The sequence below is a fragment of the Megalops cyprinoides genome, chromosome 12 (assembly GCF_013368585.1).
Source record: "Megalops cyprinoides isolate fMegCyp1 chromosome 12, fMegCyp1.pri, whole genome shotgun sequence".
In the NCBI taxonomy this organism is placed as follows: Eukaryota; Metazoa; Chordata; class Actinopteri; order Elopiformes; family Megalopidae; genus Megalops; species Megalops cyprinoides.
The window spans coordinates 31,417,580-31,438,388 of NC_050594.1; the positions used below are offsets into that span (position 1 = coordinate 31,417,580).

The 20,809-nt window shown below is 45.8% G+C and overlaps 1 protein-coding gene across 2 annotated transcripts; it reads right to left on the reverse strand.

The window, feature by feature from the left end:
- Positions 1-552: 552 nt before the first annotated feature.
- LOC118786937 (intraflagellar transport protein 43 homolog A) lies at positions 553-19,411 on the reverse strand. 2 transcript variants are annotated; one of them, XM_036542295.1, is made up of 9 exons: positions 19,345-19,411; positions 18,629-18,730; positions 13,664-13,734; positions 9,414-9,449; positions 8,552-8,598; positions 3,853-3,925; positions 2,349-2,424; positions 950-1,012; positions 553-764 (listed from the first exon to the last, which is right to left on the reverse strand). In XM_036542295.1, the coding sequence occupies exons 1-9, from the start codon at positions 19,384-19,386 to the stop codon at positions 654-656; spliced, it is 621 nt and encodes a 206-aa protein (XP_036398188.1). In that variant the 5' UTR covers positions 19,387-19,411; the 3' UTR covers positions 553-653. The 2 variants fall into 2 exon arrangements, with proteins under 2 accessions (XP_036398188.1, XP_036398187.1); XM_036542294.1 differs by having other exon boundaries at positions 19,342-19,391.
- Positions 19,412-20,809: the final 1,398 nt, after the last annotated feature.

A 20,809-nucleotide genomic window follows, 5' to 3' on the forward strand; every position in this document is an offset into this window, starting at 1 on the left:
ATCTGCCTGCAGCACAACGTGCAGCTGTAGGACAAACAGGTGTAATGTATGTTAAGCCCGCGGGCCGTCAATAGGAAATCTGTTCAATGAATTTGAGATAATTCTGGAGAAAGGGGAGCTTCGTCGGAAACACAGGAAGATAAAGTCAATGGCACAGTCAATAATGATAGGGTTGTGCTTTGATGTGCAGAGTTAATTGCGCCACAATTAACTGGATTTCGGCTTAGCTGATTATTAACCTTGAAATCCTTTCACAGTTATCAGGGGTTGGAAGCGGCAGGCTGTGGTCAGGCAGCAATCATGACTTCCTCACCGCAACGCCAGAAGGACAGCAAATCAACACTGTTACACAATCTCACACTGCTTAATTCTGTGACATATAATTGTGCTTACCTTCACCTTAAAAAAATGCCACATTTGGTGCCAATATTTCACGTAAAAAAAAGCATTAAAAATAACACAAAAATAAACATACTCCTCTACCAATGTTGTTTTCATGATATTTTTATTATTAAAAAAAAGTGTGTATGACAATACAAACTATCAGCGATCCTGTTAGAATAGAGTCTGAGTGAGTTCTGAGCAGGGGTGGAGAGGTGGGAGAGGTCAGGCGAGACCCCGTTGGGCCTTTCGGAGCAGTCCTGCAAGGGCCCTCACGTCACAGGCTGAGCCTGCGGGTCCTCCTTCTCTCCTTGATCCCATTCCGTCAGCAGCTCGGAGGACACCTCGGTGAACAGGTGACCCCAGTCCCAGCCCACATCCTCCTGGACGGAGAGGGGGGAGAGCGTGTGTTAATCCACACTTCATAAATCTTAATTACCAGAGAGGCGCGTGGCCGGCCCTCCGCGGCGCTGCGGGAACGGCCGGACGCACCTTCGAGCGCGGCACAGCGGGTGCGTTTAAGGGGGGAGCCGGGGCGGATGGGGGGTTTGGGGGTTTTTGGACTCACCTCTCTGACTTCGTGCTCTGGTGCCAGAACCTTGGTGAGGAGCTTCAGGTCGATCTCTCCATCCTGCAAAAGTTACACTGTGTCACATTCCCAAAACGCCTTATTCAAAGTCACGCTGATGCTGCCACTTATCTTACTCAAGTCTCTGTAAGTGTCTACACGGGTTTAAATCTCACAACCCTATGGTCAAATGCAAACCCTCAGATCCTGTTGATACAAAAAAATTTCTACTTGGTCTTTCTCTCTGTCTCTCTGTCTATTGTAATGAATAAATGCTCTTAACAGCATAAAAGGGTACAATGTCATAAAAATTCATGATCAATTGCAATGAAGGAAATTCTCTTGTAATGTAACATGTATATTTAATCACATGCACATGCGTATGTGTGCACACAAAGAAAGAAAGAAAGAAATATAATACCCAGTCCTGGCCCCACAGATAATACAGGCAATGTAAATATATAAATACAACACACAAATAGTTACTGAGACAATTGTGTGTTTTCCATGCCATTCAAGAGTGATCATTCTACAGAAACTACATTACCTGAGCTAGAAATCATAAAGGGAGCAAAATATACTGATAATTTTTTTTCAAGCAACACTCACAGCCCATGGCAATAGTCTTTTTCCACTAAATTAGATGTCCTCCATTTTTGGTCACATGAAGCAGAAAGCAATGACAATTCTTTGTTTTTATTAATCCAATCCCAAAAAATTAACCATGATAAAGAAAACATTCACACACCTGAAAAACACAACCCTGACATGAACTGTCATCACCCACACAAAAAATAATACACTGAATATATTTTAGAGAACAGATTTTTAGCTTAATCGATAGATTTAGAATAAATCAGGTAAATGATTGCCCTCTCTGTATATTACAATTTATTTCTGATTTCCATTAATATATTCAAATAGTGCTAGAAATATAATATAGCACATATTAGAGCTGCACAATACAGAGCTGAAACATATTTCTCAATATGTTACAAAAAATGTGATTTCTGTATGGGCAGTTACATGTGGCATAGATTTCTCCTTTGACCAAAACGTGGCTGATAAGAGTCTATGTATGTGCCATTCCTTACAGCCGGAAATGATGGCAGACATCACGCAGGCACCTGAAACATGATGCCATGCCCTTTCTGACAATCCCTGCATGGGAAGGTGCTGTTCTACATGTGATTTCACTCAGTTCAGCTGATGTCCACCAGAATTAGATACCCAGTATGAAACGACTCATCTCTATGCATTAACATGCAGCCGTTTACCGACGGCCTCCCGGGCGGCAGAGTGCTGGAGCTGCCGCCAGCCCGGCTGAGATAGCGCAGGTGTAGAGCACGCTGACGCCGTGTTAGCCGCCGCGCGCGGCGCTCCTCGGTGCTAGCCTCACCAGCGTCTGAAAGGCAGAGTACTTCATCAGGTCGTTGTCCAGGTCCCTGTAGGTCATCACTCGGTTCACTTGGATGCTGGGTAAGGGGGTTAAAAGCCAAAGTGTTTGTTTTTTTTTTTTGAATTAGACAATAAAAACACACATAATCCAAACGAGACTTATTCTGCAGAGATAATATAAGAAGGCTCATTCCTTTACAGAGTCAGAGACTTTGTTTCCCTGGTAGTGAACACCTCATCTGATTTCCTGGCTGATTTCTAACACGAATGTCACCGGGACTCCAGTAACCGCAAGCGGCAATGAGGACATCGACAATAATAATATTAATAATAACGGTGATAATGACGGCAATCACGACAATAACCATTTTACATTCTGCAGCCTCTGGAATCACCCTCTGTGGAAAATGGCCCTCCTTGAGTTTGGGCTAACGAGCGGTGGGGACGCAGACTTCATTAAAGGACACGGAGGCTGGGAGACAGGCGCCAGGCTGTAAAGGCCTCAAATTGAAGCCCAGCTGCTTATCTGTGTGTGGAATGAGGGGGCTCTGAAAGCGGCCGGGGCCTCGCGCCGCACGCCAGTCCTACTTACCGCGCATTACACGCTACATTGCCCCCGCGATGAGTTCAATGTGGGTATTATCTCACACGGAGATGGGGGGCCCCGCGCCCGTCGCCCGCGTCGCCGCGGAGCAAGCGGACACGTGTCGGCATGCCTCCTCCCCAGCCCGTAAATCATGCCCACCCCCCCTCCCCAACACCCGTCCGTCCGAACAGGGCAGCTCGCAAAGGAGGATAAATCACCCGGTTCTGTTATTTCTGTGTAACATTACTATCCGCCGAGAGGTTTTTCACCGCCGCGGCGCAGGGGGAGGCAAGGTAACACTGAAAGTCACTGCCGTGCTTTTCCCTTCTCCTCCCACACCAGCGGGTTCAAGACCGGCCCCGGCGAGGCAAGCCTTGGGCCGAAGGAGGCGGGCACGAGGGAGAGTTAAAAAAAAAAAAAAAAACCCTTTTAAATTTATCCACATTCTGCTAATGTTGTTCTAGAAATTTTCACCTTCTGGAAATGGATCGAGTTGCCAGATTCAGGAGTAACATGATTCTGTTTAACGTGATCTGAGAGAGAGTCATAGCCAGGCTGCAGGCTGTGGTATTTTCGCAGCAGGCCTGGAGAGCTCCTCTGTGAGGACACGCAGCTCAGGGAAGAAGCCGGCTAAAGCGAACTGTGGAGGACATTATGGGGGTCACCACAAGCTGAGAGAGGATTCTGGGAAGGCCCATACATTAATATATGGAATTAGAGAGTGCACATTCAGCCACTCTCAGCTTTGTGTCTTATTCATGTTCTCACAGCAGAGAAGCTGAACCAAAGAGGCACAGCACTTTAAAGTATGTGTGTGTGCGCGCATAATACACCACACGTACCTGAATCTTTCTGAGGAAGTGAAAGGCTGTAAAAAATTTGTAACAGAAGATCAACTGAGAGCGCGGTTTCAGCTTACCTAGGAGGGGCAGCCACCTGCATGGTGAGATCCTCTTCCTGCACCTCTTCCAGGTCTGGGATCACGGGGATGTCTGAAACAGGAGGGACACAATGACCCAAGTCCCCCAAAACACATTCCATCAGGACACCAGACCAGGAGAGATCTATCGAACAGAACATTCATCACAGAAGCATTCAGACTCCAGTTTGCACCATCACTGTACCACATATAGGGCCCTTTTTCCAGCAGATCCATATTACAGCACAGCATAAGCAATTAGTATTTAATTAGGTATTTTAAAACAATACCTGAACACCTCCAAACTGATTACCGGAGTAACCTCTACGTTATGTCAGATACTTTACACATAAAAGGGCTGGAAATTGTTTTGTAAGAGGGAGTTGCAAAAAAGTAAAGTAAAATCACTGACTGTAACCAGTCTGCGAAGATGCAGTGTGAGGTTTTTTTTTTTTTGCGCGCGTGTGAATTAGCATCCGATTCGCTCTCTCCCTCCCTCTCCCGCGTCCTCCTCGGAGCTGCCCTGTCACATTCGCCAGGCGGCCATGAATATTCAGTGGGCCGGGCGGCAGCTCTTCCCGCTGCGAGCGGGGCGCGGGCCAGGGGCTCCCCGGAAAGCACCCCCCGCTACCCCAGCATTTGGGCCCTGTCAGCGCCGCCCGCCCCGAGGACCCCGCGGCGGCCAGCGCGCCGACCTCCGTGTCCACTCTGCCACTCCGGCCGGGGCGGCGTCCAGCCATGTGCAGGGGTACGCGCGCGCAGGCCCATCTGTGTGGGGTCGGAAGTCACGGCGCGGCCTGGCAGGGGCGGCGGTGCCAGGAGCCGCCTGCCCGCTGCTCGAACAGTAGGAACCCGCTTTAATTGGCAAAACGCAACAGGACAGAGGATGGCGGCGCTCCCAAGAAGGACAGGGCAAACTTTCACAGCACATTTCAGATGGACTTTGGAGAAGGGGGGGGGGGGGGGGAGGTGAAGTGAGAGAGAGAGAGACAGAGAGAAGGGAGAGAGAAGGGAGAAAAAATCCTAAACAGTGCTGAAAGTGAAGCACTTTCGTACACATTTATTAGCACATGACAGGGAGAAACGCTACACAGCCACACTAAGGCAGTGCTATTTTTGGAGTACCATCGCAGGTTTTTGGAGACAATGATAACAGACAAATAAATAAGGAGGTGGTGGGGGTGGGAGTTGTTGGCTCAGAGGGCCGAGGAGAGTGCGTTATGCATCTCGAGGGTGTGAGGTTGAAATCCCCGGTCTGGCACGGCTCCGCTTCCTGTCTAGACTCCGAGAGAGGGGGCTCGCGGCGCGCCCCGCTGTAACCTGTCCAAATTCTTTGGGGGGACGCGAGCGCCTGCCCGGAACACAGACGCCCCGGCCGACCGCGCGCAAGCTGCCTTTAATCTCCCCATTGTGTCGGTGCCGCTGGGCTCCCGGGCCCGCTGGACGCGTTCCGCCCCCGTCTACGCCAGCTCTGAGGCGCAGCCCGCCTCTCTTCCGCGCCTCCGACGGCACTTACGGGAACACGGCGAGGGGAGGCGCGAGGGGGGTGTAACTCAAGCCCCCTTACCACAACTCCGCACCCCCGCAGGAAAAGGCAACAGCGGGCCCAGGGGGAAGCCAGGGGACGCAGATCCGGTTTTGACGCGAAAATCTCCCATCTCAGGTTCTACCTCTGGACTCCCGCTGGTCTAAAAATACATAATTGGTCAAGAACAGTTTGTTCAGCTGCAGCTTAGAGTAGGCCCATTACATCTGAAGCAATCAGCTGTCCTGATGAAAAAAATACATTTTACAAACTTGATTCCCTGTGTTTCTGTGATCAGAAATATTAGTTTCTGAGCGTTTTGGACCCCCTATGGAACTGATGCATTAATAAAAAGAACACGAGAGACCCTGTCAATCTAGGGGTTGATAATTACGAGCCATCTCCACAATTGACAACTTATTCCTTTCCCTCTCTTTTTTTTTAATTAGGCAAAATTAAAGACGCCACACTTGTTTAGCTACTGACAAGATTCATCTGTGTTTCTGATATCCAAATAGATGCGGGTGCTGCTATTTCATATTCATGAGGCCCCAGTGACACTTTGTCCTCTCATTTACAAAGCACAGCGTTCAGCAGAATCCATCCCCCCCGGACCCCCAATCAAATTTAATGGCCTTAGCACAATGACATCAAAAAGCCCCGGCGTCCAGCTCTTCGCAAATACCTTCCCGGACTGCCCCCCCACACCCCCCCCCCCCCCCACCCTGCCTTCTGCAGACAAACGGCCGCAAGCTATGACATTACCACCTTAGCCAGTAATGCACTCTCAACACAAACAGAAAGAAGTTCGCACCGGAGCTAAGAACGGGTTAGCTTCCTTATATGCAAACTTGTTTATTAAGCCAAAGGGGAACAACACTTTTTAAATGGGTCTGGGATTCAGCCTACGGTCTGAGGTCAAGGGGGGATTAATGACAGCAGCACTCGAGGCTGTTTTTCTCTGGAGGGAAAGGGCGGCTTCATCAAAGGGAGCTGCCACCTCTCGGCAACCGAGTCCTGGCACTCGTTGTGTCATGCCTCCCATTTCCGATTTTTTTCCTGTTTTCTTTTTTTTCCTGTCTTGGACGTCTGTCAAAGCTGCTGGTTATGGTGGTGACCGGGACGGGCACGCTCTCATTAAGCAGCCACGGCCGGTTTCCCCCGGCGATCGTGTAAATATCAAAGGGGGGGGGTAATTTTCCGAGAATGTCAGCCCTCTCCCGGCAGGGGTCGCACGTGTCGGCCGGACCCGGGGACACCTTTCGGCGTCCCCCCAGCTCCAGACACCAGATAGGGCGCTCTCCGAAATGACCAGCCAACCTCTGCATAAGCGACAGGCTCCGAGACAGAACAGAACGCTAGCACGCGTTCCTAAGCCTTTCGTTAAATTCCCTCGCAAGGTGAAACACTGTAAAAGGCCTTCAAAAGAGACACTGTGGTGTCCCTGTGTTTGCTTTCTCTGGCTGAGAGAACTACAGAGGAGAAAGAGAGAGAAAAGCCAGACGTGTGACTGTTTTTTAACACATGATTGGCGGATGATGGACATAGGGGTGGCTGGGTGGGGAGAGTCTTGCGTTCTCTCTGGTGTCAGACGACCGCCCTGCAGGGGCGACGGGGAGGGGACATAATCAAGATACGCATGGCTATCTCGCCGACCCTCGACCACCGCAATTTTCCAAGGCCCTGCCTCCGGCGTCAAATCAGGAGCGCTCGTGCAACACGCTCAACGTAATCACCTTTCGACCTGCTCATACAGGGAGGGACCCAAACCCATGTGCGAGTGTGTGTGTGTGTGTGTGTGTGTGTGTGACACAGCATTCCAATCCATTCCAGGTGTTACTAAAGGGATGCTTTTCATAAAACTTTACCCTTGATTTACTCAAAATCTGTCCCTAATGTTCACTTCAAAAACGGATGCAAGCGTTACCTTTCTCAATATCAGCACATGGTTTTTAATTAATTTTGGTGATCGCTGAACCTGCCAAATTAAATACTGCATTTCAAAAATATTGCGAACGCCTGCATTTCACAAAGACAAAGTTAAGGACAAACGGTGGTTAAATCTCTTGGTTTGTCGTCTTCACCAACATTTATTTCAAAACTTGTCAAGCAGTAATATGAAAACAATCGACCAATCCATCTATGCTCTCACATCAATAAATGAGAAAGTTGTTAAAAACAAAAGGCCTGTTTTTCCTTATTAAAAATACAGCAGAAAAACAGACAGTCTTCGTAAAAAAACAGCCACGTTCAGCATTCAAACGGTCAAACAGCACCTTTGCGAGCGGTCTTCTGCAACACCAGCCCGGAGACAGGCATTGATATGTATATAATGCCTTAATAAACATGGGCCAAGCAGAGTGTGCAAACAGGAGTCGAGCTCAGTGGGCGCATTCTTTAAGGGGAGCGCTCGAGCAATTTCAACCTTATTTCCCAAGCTAGTTTCAGCGAGAAAAAAGAACAAAGGAACAATTATCGCTGGCTGCGTTCTGTTGAAATTTCCCCAACCCCAGCCATGTTTGTGATGCGGAGCGCCGAGCCCCGGGGTGCAGCAGTCAGGGCGGCGGCGTTCCCAGCGGATGCCCGCTCCGCCGCTCCTGACCAGCCGCAGAATTACGCACAGCAACTGGGAGAGGGGTAACGTAGAGGAAAGCAGCTTATGCCCCACAGTGTTAAAGCTGGAGACGGAATTAGCTGGGATTCTAACGTCTGTGAGCAATTGCTGTCAAGAGTGTGCTTTGCGTGCCCGCGAGGCTAAGGTGTGGCCCGTGACACGGTCAGACCGCGGAGCGAGCACGCTCGTATGAACGCGACCATGCGAATTTAATCCTACACTTTCATCTGCAAAGGTTTCCACTCGTGCACTGAACCCACCCCGTCTTATTATTTCTAACAAGAGAGCATGAGAGCATGCGACATTCCCACAGAGGACCCCAGACTAATTCTATCAGGAAATTTGGCTGCTAAAACTATGAGGAACTGGCAGCTATTCTCCTCTATTAGCAGTGGATGATGAATGGAGGGGACCGGTTTTAATGAACTCCCTCTTTATGAAATGTACTTTAATGAATGTGTGCTGGTGGGTGTCTTGCCACCTCAGGTACCCAGCATGCCTTGGGGGAAGGGGGTGGGGCAGGTATGAGGTGCATTTCAGGTATGACGAGACGCTCTCACCTCCTTCATCGTCGGAGCCCTGGGGGGTTTGCGGTCGCAGGCGTCTACTGCGGAAACAGGAAATGCGAGGGAATGAATTATTGAGCACCTTCAGGCCAGCCCCGGGGGTGAGGTCATCACCGGGAGCCGGGATCTGCTTTGATGCCTGGTCCGCTTTCCCGGGCTAAGCGAAGGCACAGATGGGGATGACGGGAAACTAGCTTGGGCCCAGAGCTCTCTTTTACCACAAGCTTGCAGTCATGTAGCCCTTTCCAAAGCCTCAGGGTGTGCGTACAACACCATTCAGCCTTTCTGCACAGGACTACACAGGCCAAAGCGCACTGACACCCACACACAGTCCGGCGGCAGCTTGAGAGGACCGGCGCTGAGGAGCACACTGTCGCCTGGACCACGCACAGTGTTACCATTACCGTGCGCGCGGCGTCCGAGCCGGCCCCGACACCGCTGCATGACTCAAAAGCGCAGGCATGCGCCGCTGATGAGTAAAACATGCGACGGCACGCTCCTCTGAGCGAGCGCCCGCGCACAGGCCCGGGACCGCAGAGACAGCCGCGCCGAGGACGCCGGCGCCCACCATCACCAGAGGTGATGACAGCCCCGGCTTTTCATCAGGCTGAGTGATTGTTCTTGGAGGACGAGGATTAATTGCGACCAAGGACAATTTCTATGGCAATTTCCTTTATATGTGTTTTTGTTCTTGTCTGGAAAAGGAGGCACAAACAAACAATTTAAAGCGGCCTGATTTCGTTTGGTGCTTCACTTCATTTTTTGCTAATCAGAAACCCGAGGTGGGGGGAAAAAAAAAAGTCATGGGCTTGGGAAAAAAAAAAAAAACACAAATGAGTCTGAGACATTTACTTACTCCTCCAGCTCTTCAGTTGAGCGCCTCCTCCCAGACCTGGAGGGAGAGATGGGCAGCTGTTAGAGTCATGTCTCCCCCCAGAACGCCTAATTAGAGCCCCCTGAGCCCTTACCCATCCAGCTCCCAAAGACTCTGGGCGTGTAAACGCCACAAATACTACTGATGCCTGACACGATGCTGAAGCAGCACTTTAATGACATGAGAGAGCGACAGCTACACGACACCCTTTTATTTGGGAAGCAGCAGAGGTGAAGAGCTAAAGCACAGAGGGACAGACATGTCTGTGTCCCACGTCTCCCTCTGTCTCGCAGTCCACCACTCCTGTTCATGGCTGATATTCACCACCAAGCCTGTCACTATGGAAATAACAGAAGCATTGCCATCGGTAATAAAGAAAAAGCGTTCAGTTTACTCCTCGAGCAGCATCACTAATGTCAACCTCTGACTGCTGACATTTTTTTAACGGATCTCCAAACGTGTATTGCCTGACTTCCTAGATCAAGAATGTTTGTTTAATATAAACCTAACTTTAGCTAATGATTTATTATTTTCATTTACTACAAAAAAATACCTTGAGTAAAAAAGAAAAAAAACTGTTTGAAAAGAAAGTAGTGACAACATTTACATCCTTCATTGCTGTACATCAGCTGCGCCTGTCACGCACTGATGACACATTCGGCACCAGGTCTTCCTAAAGGGACCAGGTCCCGGCTCCATCTTCCCACTCCTGCCAAGTCCCGGGCCCGCTCCCCGCAGGACCAGAGCTCTATTTCGGGACCCATAACATTAGCGCGGCCCAGCTTGACCATCACACCTTTATTTTTAGAACCGCGTCCTATCTCGTCAGCAGCGGTGGAGGCAAATAGGTTTGAAAAAAGCCAACATCTCAGAATGAAGCAGGATACACATGCTTCATACGATGCGAAAAAAACGCATCGTAGCCATAGATTATCACGGTTCCACCACACATTATAACCATTGCAGTTTCTCATGGAAAATGCTTTGGAAAGTTAGAGAAAATGCAAGTCCACCACTCTCAGCATAAATAAACTGAAGAAAATGTTCCAGCTGAGTGTGGAACAGAAGTATTGCTTTGTCAAATTTAAAGCACAGAAAACGAAAGGAACTTTAAATAGGGGTTTCAATGCAGAGAACCTTATTAGTTACTACTTCAAAATGTTTTCATATAGACAAGGTTCATCTTATGAAGCATTCATTCTCCGACATGCCACTCAGTCATGGCGATGCCACTGCTTGTTGAAGAGTACCCCCTACTGGACAGAAGAAGAAGAGAAAAACATCCTACTACACATACAGTGAGAAATACATTACGTTACACACAGGTTCAGAGGAAAGACTTTTTCAGTATTTGGACATTCTGTTTATGATCATTTAAAAAAAATATCTACACAAAACAAATTAACAATGAATAAAATTTAAAATTTTCATTTCCATTTCATATATCGTATGATATTACATTTATATATATAACCTAGTTTTATTTATATATAAATGTTTACAGTTAATAGCTGTAAGCTAAACAGAACAACTGAAACAGAAATTCGATTATTTGTTTTTCTTAATAAAAATGCTTTCTTTCATCAATAGCAGAGGAAAACTGTATATAATAACGGCATATATTTCCATATGTTCCTCAGGAATATTAATCATGCCTACCTATATATGCAGTAAGGTTCAGTAAGGTTACATTACTTTCACACTGTTGTCTGTACTCGAGTGCTCTCTCCTTTTCTTGCCAAAGTCACGAGGGCTTCTGCAGACCACTATCAGCCATTTCAGAGCTAGGGGGCCGTGGTGAGCAAAGGGGGATCAGGGGGTTGGGGGCAGAGGTTGCAAGCCCTGGCAGGGGGCCATTGTGCCAGAGCAGGGCCTCCCGGGGTGCGGGAAGGGAACGACCATGACCCCCTGACATCCTCAGACCCTGGAGCAAAGTGCAGGCTCAGGCCAGCGGGAGACAGCACGGGACCACGGCGTGAACCGACTCCTGATACTGAGTTCCCTGCAAACACCCCAGTCCCCTGTACCTTCAGTTAACTCAATACACAGTATTAATATAATTAATACTATACTAATACATTGAATGTAAATAGAATCTGAGCAGTAAGATGACTAATACATAAACAATGTCACATTTCTCATTACAGTGTTGTTATTTAGCAGATGCCCTTATTTAGGGTTACATACATTACAATTGTATCAATTTAAACAGCTTCCCCGGCAGGGAATCGAACCAACAACCTTTCAGTGATGAGCCCTGCTCCTTAAAACAATGAAAGTGCTGCTACCTAGAGTCATGAGGGCTTTTGTTGCACAGTTGTACATTTAACAGGACAGCCCCCACCTACCTCCAAAAACTCATCCAGCTCTACACCCCAGCCCGACCCCTGCGCTCAGCAGCAACTGGACGCCTCGCTCCTTGCATGGTCAAGGCAGGAGGTGCTCGTTCTGCCAGACATCGGCGTTTCGCTTACATCTCTCCCCAGTGGTGGAACGAACTCCCTGTCCTGCTACGGACAGTTCCTTCACCCCATTCCTTCAGACGGGGCCTGAAGACGCACCTCTTCAGACTCTACCTGGACTGACCCAGCACACAATTGCTGCCCCCCCCCAATCAGTGCTGTCGTAAATTGCTGTGCTTTTTAAATTGTTTCTTGTTGCCGCCTTTACCCTGACGCTCATTGCGCCGTTTGAAATTGTTGAAGTTTGCTGTTTGAAGGTGTATCGTATACTGTTGCTACACTTACTGTATGCACTTTTGTAAGTCGCTTTGGATAAAAGCGTCTGCTAAATAAATAAATGTAAATGTAAATGTAAAGCTTTTTCCATATGCAGCTGTAAGGGTGAGACTGTAAACAAGAAGCAAATGAAATATTGTTTGTTTCCCTGTCTCTCTGCTACCAGAACCCATACCCCACTACCATCTACTGCCGCAGCTGCTGCCCCTGCTGGTCAGCTGACCTTGCAACGCTCTGTGGTTGGAGAGGAGCGCTGGCTGCACGGGTTAGATGGGGCCCCGCCCTGTTGCCCTTGAGGTGCATTCCGCCCGGGAGCGGGGGGAACGTTTAAGCACACATTACAGGCCTTTGATTAAGACTCATGTACGGCAGGGCGATGGACATGGTAAAACTGTCTGGAAAAAGTTGTTAGGGATAAAATATATTGTGACAACCCGGCTCCAAAGGTTCATCAATAAGCTGACAGATCATTTAGTGTCAATTAGGAGTGATAGATCGGCAAATCCCGGCGTTTCTACACCGGGATTAGCGGGTGGAGGGCGGCGATGATTGAGCGTGAGGGGTGACATTGAGAGGAAAAGTCCTTGCCGCGTCCAGGGGGGGCCATTACTTACCTTGTTTCAGAGAGGATCAATGCCCGAGCGGCCCTTAACACCTTATACATCCCCACCCCCCGGCCCCCGGAAAGCCAGCCGACTAAGACTGGCACAGGGGACCAATGCCGCGACCTTCCAGCGCAAGATGGATCGGGCTCACCACTGTCTATGCCTGCGTTGTTGGCACAGAAACCCCACGCAAATAAGGCCAACTAAGTCCGTCTGTGCAGTTCCACACGCTGGTTTCTGCATGAGCCGGTCTCTCTCGCCAGAGGAGAGAGGAGTAGGGAAGAACAAACCAAAATAACCCCCCCAAAAAACACTTTAGCGTCTAGCTATCCTGGTAGAAGCACTCAGGAACAGAAGTCATAGTGAGGAAAAAATGTTGGCCCAAGCTGTTTATTTTTATGTGGGAACAAAAAAACTCCAGTGAAGACCTGGCTCATACATTTACTGGTTCTTGACACACAAATATTCCTGGGAAGTGACTACACAAGAAATTAAACAACACTGTAACTCTATTCATTCATTCACTTGCAATGGGGCATCTCTGGGGTCTTGCTGACTTGGTTTAATAGTTTTTAATCAGGATCTACTGATCGTATAGTTCGTATACGTGAATCATATACTTTTCAAACACCAGTACAGTGACACACTCACTAAGCAACGAAGCAGCAATTCAAATTACAAACTACGCAAACTGTAGTACTGACATTTTGAGACTGAATTCACCATGCATTCAAGACCAATGCTTTAAACAACCTCACATTCATGGAAAACATGACATTTTATCTCTTCAACACCCTTCTGCCCCTGAGAAGCTGCTCTTCAGAGGCCAGAGAGGATGGACTGAACACTGGTGCTGACGAGCAAAGGGATGGATAGACGTTTTACTCACTTAGCTGAGGCGGGCCCAGGGGTCTCCTCTGCCCACCCTCCCTGCCGACGGGGCGGTTTCGGTGGGGGTCCCTGAGGCGAGAAACAGACACAATTTGGGCCTCGGCCAAACCCCTGTCTTAGCTCTGACCCTGTTCACCTAAATTAAAACCGGACTAGCCATAAGGTGTGAGGAACAGTGACCTTGAGAAACAGGAAAGACCGCATACCTGTGTGTAAATCGCACTGAGATGTCTGTCCCTCATTCAAAGCGGTCTCCTCATCATTGATGGCTGAGGGCACAGCTCATTAACGGACAGACAAAGCGAACACATCCAAAATTTAACAAATAAGAACCGACGACAACCTAACAAATTTCAAGTAATTCGGGTTAAACACCAGAGGGCGAGCAGCTTTTATAGAGCTGCACGAATTAACCCTGATCAATTCACAACAAACGCAGCGCCAAATAAGTCAGTCGCCCTCGATCACCATGGAGCACATATCTGCCATCTTCCCAAGATCCTTTGCCCTCAAAAAGGCGGACTGCGAGCAGAGCACGGGCGCATGGAGGGAGTGTGGGAACCACGCCGAGGGCTGCCAGGGGCTGGGCCCGCCACCCAAAATAGGTTTCCAGGGGAAAAATGACCCTCTCCCGCTCATTCTTTGATTCTGAAAATAGCGCAGGGGGCTTGCTCGCGCTGAGATCATGGCACTCCAGCCGGGGGGCTCCGAGACAGGCGCATGAATGGATGAATTCCAGAGAGCACTTGAAGAAACAAGCGAAGGCGGGGGGTGGGGGGGGAATTTAAAAAGCACAGCAATTCTCATTACCAAACTGGGTCTGGAAAGGACACAGCGTCTTGGAGGAATTTCAGCCCTTCGACATGAAAGAGGAAATAATCTGTCTCGGCCGGCTCCTTCACCAAACCAATTTATAAATCCAAATGCCGTCATTTAAAACAGGGGGGAGGCTGGGGGGGGGGGGGGGCTTCATTCTGTGTTTGTATTAAGATGGGAGATTGAAGTTGGACAAGTAATTTCATGCAATTAGCGAAAAATGGGATTTCAACAAGGACAAGGGAGGCCAAATTAATGACAAAAGTGGCTTCTTATCAATACAGCAAAGATTCCTTGGGGTGAATCCTGCCTTTACAGTCAGTTAGGGAAAATCTATGTGGGCTGTCTTTTGGTGGGACCTCATCAGGGAAGGCTATAAAGAAAACATTACCCCACAGAAAAATCCTTTAAGAATGGGGGTGCAGGCTTTTAATGGCTGCACAGTCAGAAGTTGGCTCAGAACGCTTCCCTGCATAGGGTCACAAGTAATAATTGTGTATCGATCTGGGAGTTGTCAGAAATCCTCATCACGGTCTCTTATCCCAAGGCATTCAGAAATCATTGATAAATGATAGAAGGGGGTACAAAGGGAAATTCACAGGGGACTTGTCTTAAAGAATGTTTAATTTAGATCTTTCAATACTACTGAGGGAGAACAGTCCTACTTATGCATTATAATTTGTACTTTTAATTGCAAAATTTGCAGAGGGGCTTATCAGAGTGTGCTGTCATGGTGAAAGCCTTTACATGTGAATTTTTACATTACAAATTAGAGATGTTGCTCTGTATAAATGACTTGCATTGCCATATATGGATGTATAAATGACAGATGCTATGCGTTGCTATTCTTACTGTACAGAATATTTTCTTTGCTAAATTAGGAGTCCACTGTAACTTTTTTCTGGTTACCCTGTAAGGCGCACATTTAAAACGCTAAGATGTCTGTGAAAGTAAGACCAATTCCCATGTACCCATAAGCTCCCATGTACGTAGGTTTGAAGTGTTAAAAATGCAAGGTCCCATTTAACACACATTCACATGAATACTCACTTACAGTCACTACATACACATTCAGCTGTAGTAATCCAATCTACTGTAACTCGCCATACATATTTAGTGATGTAGAAGAATTAGCAACGCGAGGTACAACATGAAAGCCTAGTGACACAAAAGTCAATGGTGTCTACAGTGACTTCTTTTTGTTCTTCGATTTAAAGTTGCAGGTAATACTAGTAATCTGTTAACTTAAAAGCAGTACTTGACTGCAGTTATCTTTTAACAATTCATAGAGTATGTACAAACTGAAGTAGAGGAGTTAGGAGATGACATCAATGACTCCTCTTTCAGATATTTTCACTGAAAAGTACCAGTGGTGTATAAAGGTAATATTTATCCAATGAAGCATTACACAGCTGATCATGATTAGCTGTAAATAATGTTCTTCAAAGAACCAGTAGCCATACTTCTCAAGAGCAGCTAGCTAGTATACACATTCCATAGTGTATTCTCTTTGGATGCACTGATGGACAAAGACCAGGTGTGATCTCAAATTCGCTCATTCTTTAATCTTTGGAACTTGGCTAACTATTTATGAAATCTCAGACTTATGGAGGAGAAAGAAAAATTGCTTGTGCTGCCTCTTTCAAGGGAAGATGGTGTTCATATTCTCCCAACAAGTTTCAGAGTAAGGTTTTCTGACTTCAAGTGGAAGGCCTGTACAGTATTTTTACCCCCTCTTCAAGGTTTAACCAATGAAATCCAAGCAGACATTACACCAGTGGAATTTCCCTACCAAACAACAACTAAGCTATGAAACAAAATTCAGGTAACCATTGCACCTTTTATATTTCTTCAGCTGTGAACGGAAAGTGGAAAACAAAAAGTAGTTTACCTTTAAATACTGTCAGCACAGTAGGTACATTTGTGCGTTATGTGTATTTATTCAGCGGTGGATCAAGACATTAAGAATCTTGGTCTAGTGCAAATTAAGGTGGCAAGAGGCACCAATTATTACCGTGTCCTGCTAAACTTTAAACAACCTTTTATTGGAATTCAACCTCAGGTCAAAAATGGCAAGAAAAAAAAGCTGCACATGTGACCAATCATTGAACTATTTTGAGAGGAAGATAAAGAAAATAAACACTGGCTAATAAAACATCCAGACTACAAATAAACCAGCCCAGTCGCACGACACCTTGGAAAAATGTATTTCATGTGGACGCCAGGTCGCAGGGGGCGCGAGAATCCCAAATTCACACTGGGGAAGTTGGCCTAATTTGGGAAGATTATTGCAAAAGTATCGCTGGAATTCCTGGTTGGGGAATTTGGCTTGCTTACAGCTTGCGGCTCTCGGGGACAAAAATAAGACCTCCATATTTGAAATGCCAGTGTTTTGAAAAAAAGAAAAAAAAAAAGCAGATGTCTTTGTCATATGCCATTTCCAATTTGACTTAGAAAGCAATTAAGCTGCTAATTATTTTCTGGGAGATCAGCCTCCAGAGCAAGGGCAAATATGAACAAAGACACAGAGAGTGCAGATCAATACGGGACAGCGGTAGACATCTAGCTCCGGCTTTTCTCTGCATAGCAATGACAACGTCTGGCATAATTACAACGCAAACCTCTTTGATTTCTTAACAGCATCGGTTTCAGGCCTTTGATATTGAACACAGAGGTGTGCACTTACATGTTCAGCCCACTAGGCGGACTTTTTTGCCTGCAGTGCTGTTAACATTCAGATCCCACAGCGGGACTGGCAGAATGATGCAAGATCATTGCAGCAAGTGCTGGAAAGTCCAAGCCACACTCCCTCATGCTGTACCAAACACAGGTCACATTGTACCTTGAAAATAGGTGAGCCTAAATGCTAAAGGAATTTGTAGTGCACCCAGCTCATGACGCCATGGATTTCCACAGCACTGTGGTAGGCTGGAGGATGGGCCATGCACTCTAGCATTACAGGTATGTGTTACAATTACTACATGACGCTTCCAGCACAATCTGAAGTAAGTGGCACGGAAATCAACTAGGATCATCTTCTGATGTGCTCATTTACAGTTGCCTGCACTCTCAGTGTTTAACTGCAAAAGGAAACCACGAATATTCACACCAAACTAATATACAACAGAAGCATGAATTAAAATGCAGCAAGCCACAGCTAAAACATATCTCCCTTTCAGCACAAACATGGCTCAGCCAAAGAGTGTCCATTGTAATGCACAAAATCTCTACGATAAAGTCTTCAGATGTGACTGTGCAGTTATTATACCACCAAGCTCATGCCCCTATATCATTTGGAGAGCTATCAAAATTACAATTTGACATAATGGGACACTGGTGTGCCAATGCTGAACAAAAGTGCAAAAGGTAGAACACAGATTATTATAACAAATTATTATATTTGTTGCATTATAGTTATAGGTCTGAATGACTTCATTAGCAGATCAGGTGTCTGTTACATAATAACTCATTCATTTGTTTAATTTTTTTCTCTGCAAAACCACCATTTTGTATAACAATAATAGGAACAAAGTGTATAAATGTGTGAAGATAGCTAGCGAAACATAGTCTCCCACCGCGTTTCTGATTTACAATTCATGTCCACAATCAAAAATACTAAAGTTGTTCTATTTTACCAGAAGAAGCAAAGCAAGTGTCTACAAATAACCCCTATTAGGTCTATACAGTTAATTAAATATAACTTTATACCAAGTGAGCTTCCTGTTCAAGAATGCAGGGAGTTTTGGATCATATGATTCACGTGAAAATTTGCATCTGCAATGAAATGACATCAATGTAAACAAGTACAGAAAACACTGATTTTACTCATTCAACACTTTATTCATACATGAGGCATGAATAAAGGTTGCTTTATAGGTAAATCGTTACACAATCTAACGTTTCCATAAAATCTCCTCTAAATGGTATAAAGTTATTCTGTAATGTTTGCAAAAAAAGTTCCCAAGCCAAACTCATTTCTGTGATCACTATACCTCAGCTTCCTCCTCCTGGATTCACGCAGACATGAGCCAAGAACAGAAATATATTTAATACAAATATTGTACATTCAAAACCAGTAAAAAAAACCTAAACACTTTTGTTTGCAACATTTGTAATTGTGTTATGAAATTGTTGTTCATTGTGTTACCTCTCCCATAGAATTAGATGAGGATGTTTTCTTTAGATGTCGGGACTCGTCAGACGAAGAATGCTCCGCCGCCTGACGTGCCCTTCGCCCCGACTTTGCCGCCTGTAGTAAAACCAATTAAAAGGGAGAAAGAAATCGTCGTTGAGCATACTGTACCCTTGCGCATAGCATCAACAGAAAAAGCAACTTTTGTAAGATCTCGGTAACAATTAGTGTTGGCTTTAGTGTTATGGTAGTGTACGACTATTGGGACCGCAAATAATCTCAAAATGCAAAACAGATTTAATCTAACGTTTGTAGGTGTAGCCGTTATATCAACGTGGCTGCTACCGTTTAGCTAGCTAAGTACTTCAGCTGCAGTTCACAGGTTGCTTTCAGTGTACCAGTGAACTATATTCTAGGTAAATGTATCTTCGTAAACCGTAAATTAAGTTAGCAAGATAGCTATCTTGACAGGTACAATGACTGGTTTGAGAAGCTTGTTGACGAAATCAGCTAGTTAACTTTACCTAAAAAAAGATTTGAACCAGGTAACGTTAGCTAGCTAGCGTTAGCTATCTTGAATCTTCCCTGAGCGAAGCAACAGAGGGGTTTCCATTCACTACAGCGATTTGTTTACACCATTTCGTAGATTTGTCTGAGTGGTGCGACTGTTTGTGAGGTGTCAGAGCTGAGATGATATTGCGAGCCAGCTGGCTGGCTTTTCTACTTACAACCTTTTTCACTCCGCTGTCTCCCAGTTGTAGCGCATCGTCCATTTTTCCCTGCGTGTTGACACTCCGAACCAGCCAGCTACTTCCTGGAGATTACGGGTAGCGTCATGTTTCCAAGCACCATTTCTATGGTAACAGTCAAGCCTTCGTGCTTTCAGGGATACTTGTTTTGGTAAAGAGAAGTGGGTGGCCTGGTGGAGGGCTATTGAAACAGTAGAATTAACATCAATACAATAAGGAAATCAGTCACTATAACAGAGAATTAATTTATTTTATCCCATTTTCTGTTACAGTTTATTTTTATTGTATTTTTTCTAACTTGTTTTGTTGCATCTAATAGATTCGGTTGTTATTTAGGCCTATCTGGCTTCTTTCTGCTTGTGATACTTGTCCTGTATCTTTCAGTTTTTCTTTCTGTCTTTGTTGCTTTTGTTTCTGAATGTGTGACATCTCCGGCGCTGTACGTACACGGTTCTGTAACTTTGCTGAATACGCTTACAGTAGCGGGTCCCCCCTGAGAGCTTTTCTTCTCGGTACATTTATCACAACTGAAGGATCTCTGTTCTGCTTTAGCTCCTCTTTCCTATCTTCACTAGCTTTCTTGCTGATTCTCACCTTGTTGTTTGTTGATGTTGACATCATCATTGCTTCTGCTGTTGACTTCACAAATGCGATCTTACTTTTTAAATCGTCTCTTCCTCCGTCAAGCACCTCTCTTCCCCCATACTCTGTTTATTTCTCAAGAACTTTCTCCTCTGACATAATAACTCTTGCCATATTGTAATGTAATGTTCACAGAATTGAACACAGGTCCTTGTCCAGGCTTAGTTCATTTGATTGCTTTTAGTCTGCCTTTTAAGGGCTTTCATTCTTATGCTATATCCTCTTCAGCAACTGCAGAATTCAGACACTTAGGTTACCTTCTCTCTTCCTCTCTTCTCACTTTTTTACTCCCTATACATTTCCCTTTGTTGGCTGCTTTTTCTTGCTAACCAGTGTTCACTCCTCTGCTCCCAGGTTGCCCATTATGTAATCTATCAGTACATTTTTCCACCCCCTCCTCACCAGTGTTAGAGTTGGAAAACCTCTTTATTCTACATTTTCATCCTCTTCTACATACAGATTATGCATTGCCAGTCATTTTATTTTTTCATTTGCTCATATCCATGTTATCTTATTTTCTTTAATCTTACATCTCTTGTAATAACTTATTTGGTTTGTTTTTCTTCAAATAATCTACATTTACTTGCTCAGCTTGTTTTTCAACTGTACCATTAAAGGTTGCCTATTGAGTATGAGGAAATCCCTAATAGTACATTTGCCTCATATATTGTTTTTTTAAATAGTTATTGTAACTTTGTATTGTAAGTCACCTTAACAAAAAATATCTGTTAATTGACCACTGCAACTGTTACTACTTCCACTAATGATAAGTATAATATCAATTATCAATTATAATATCAATTAT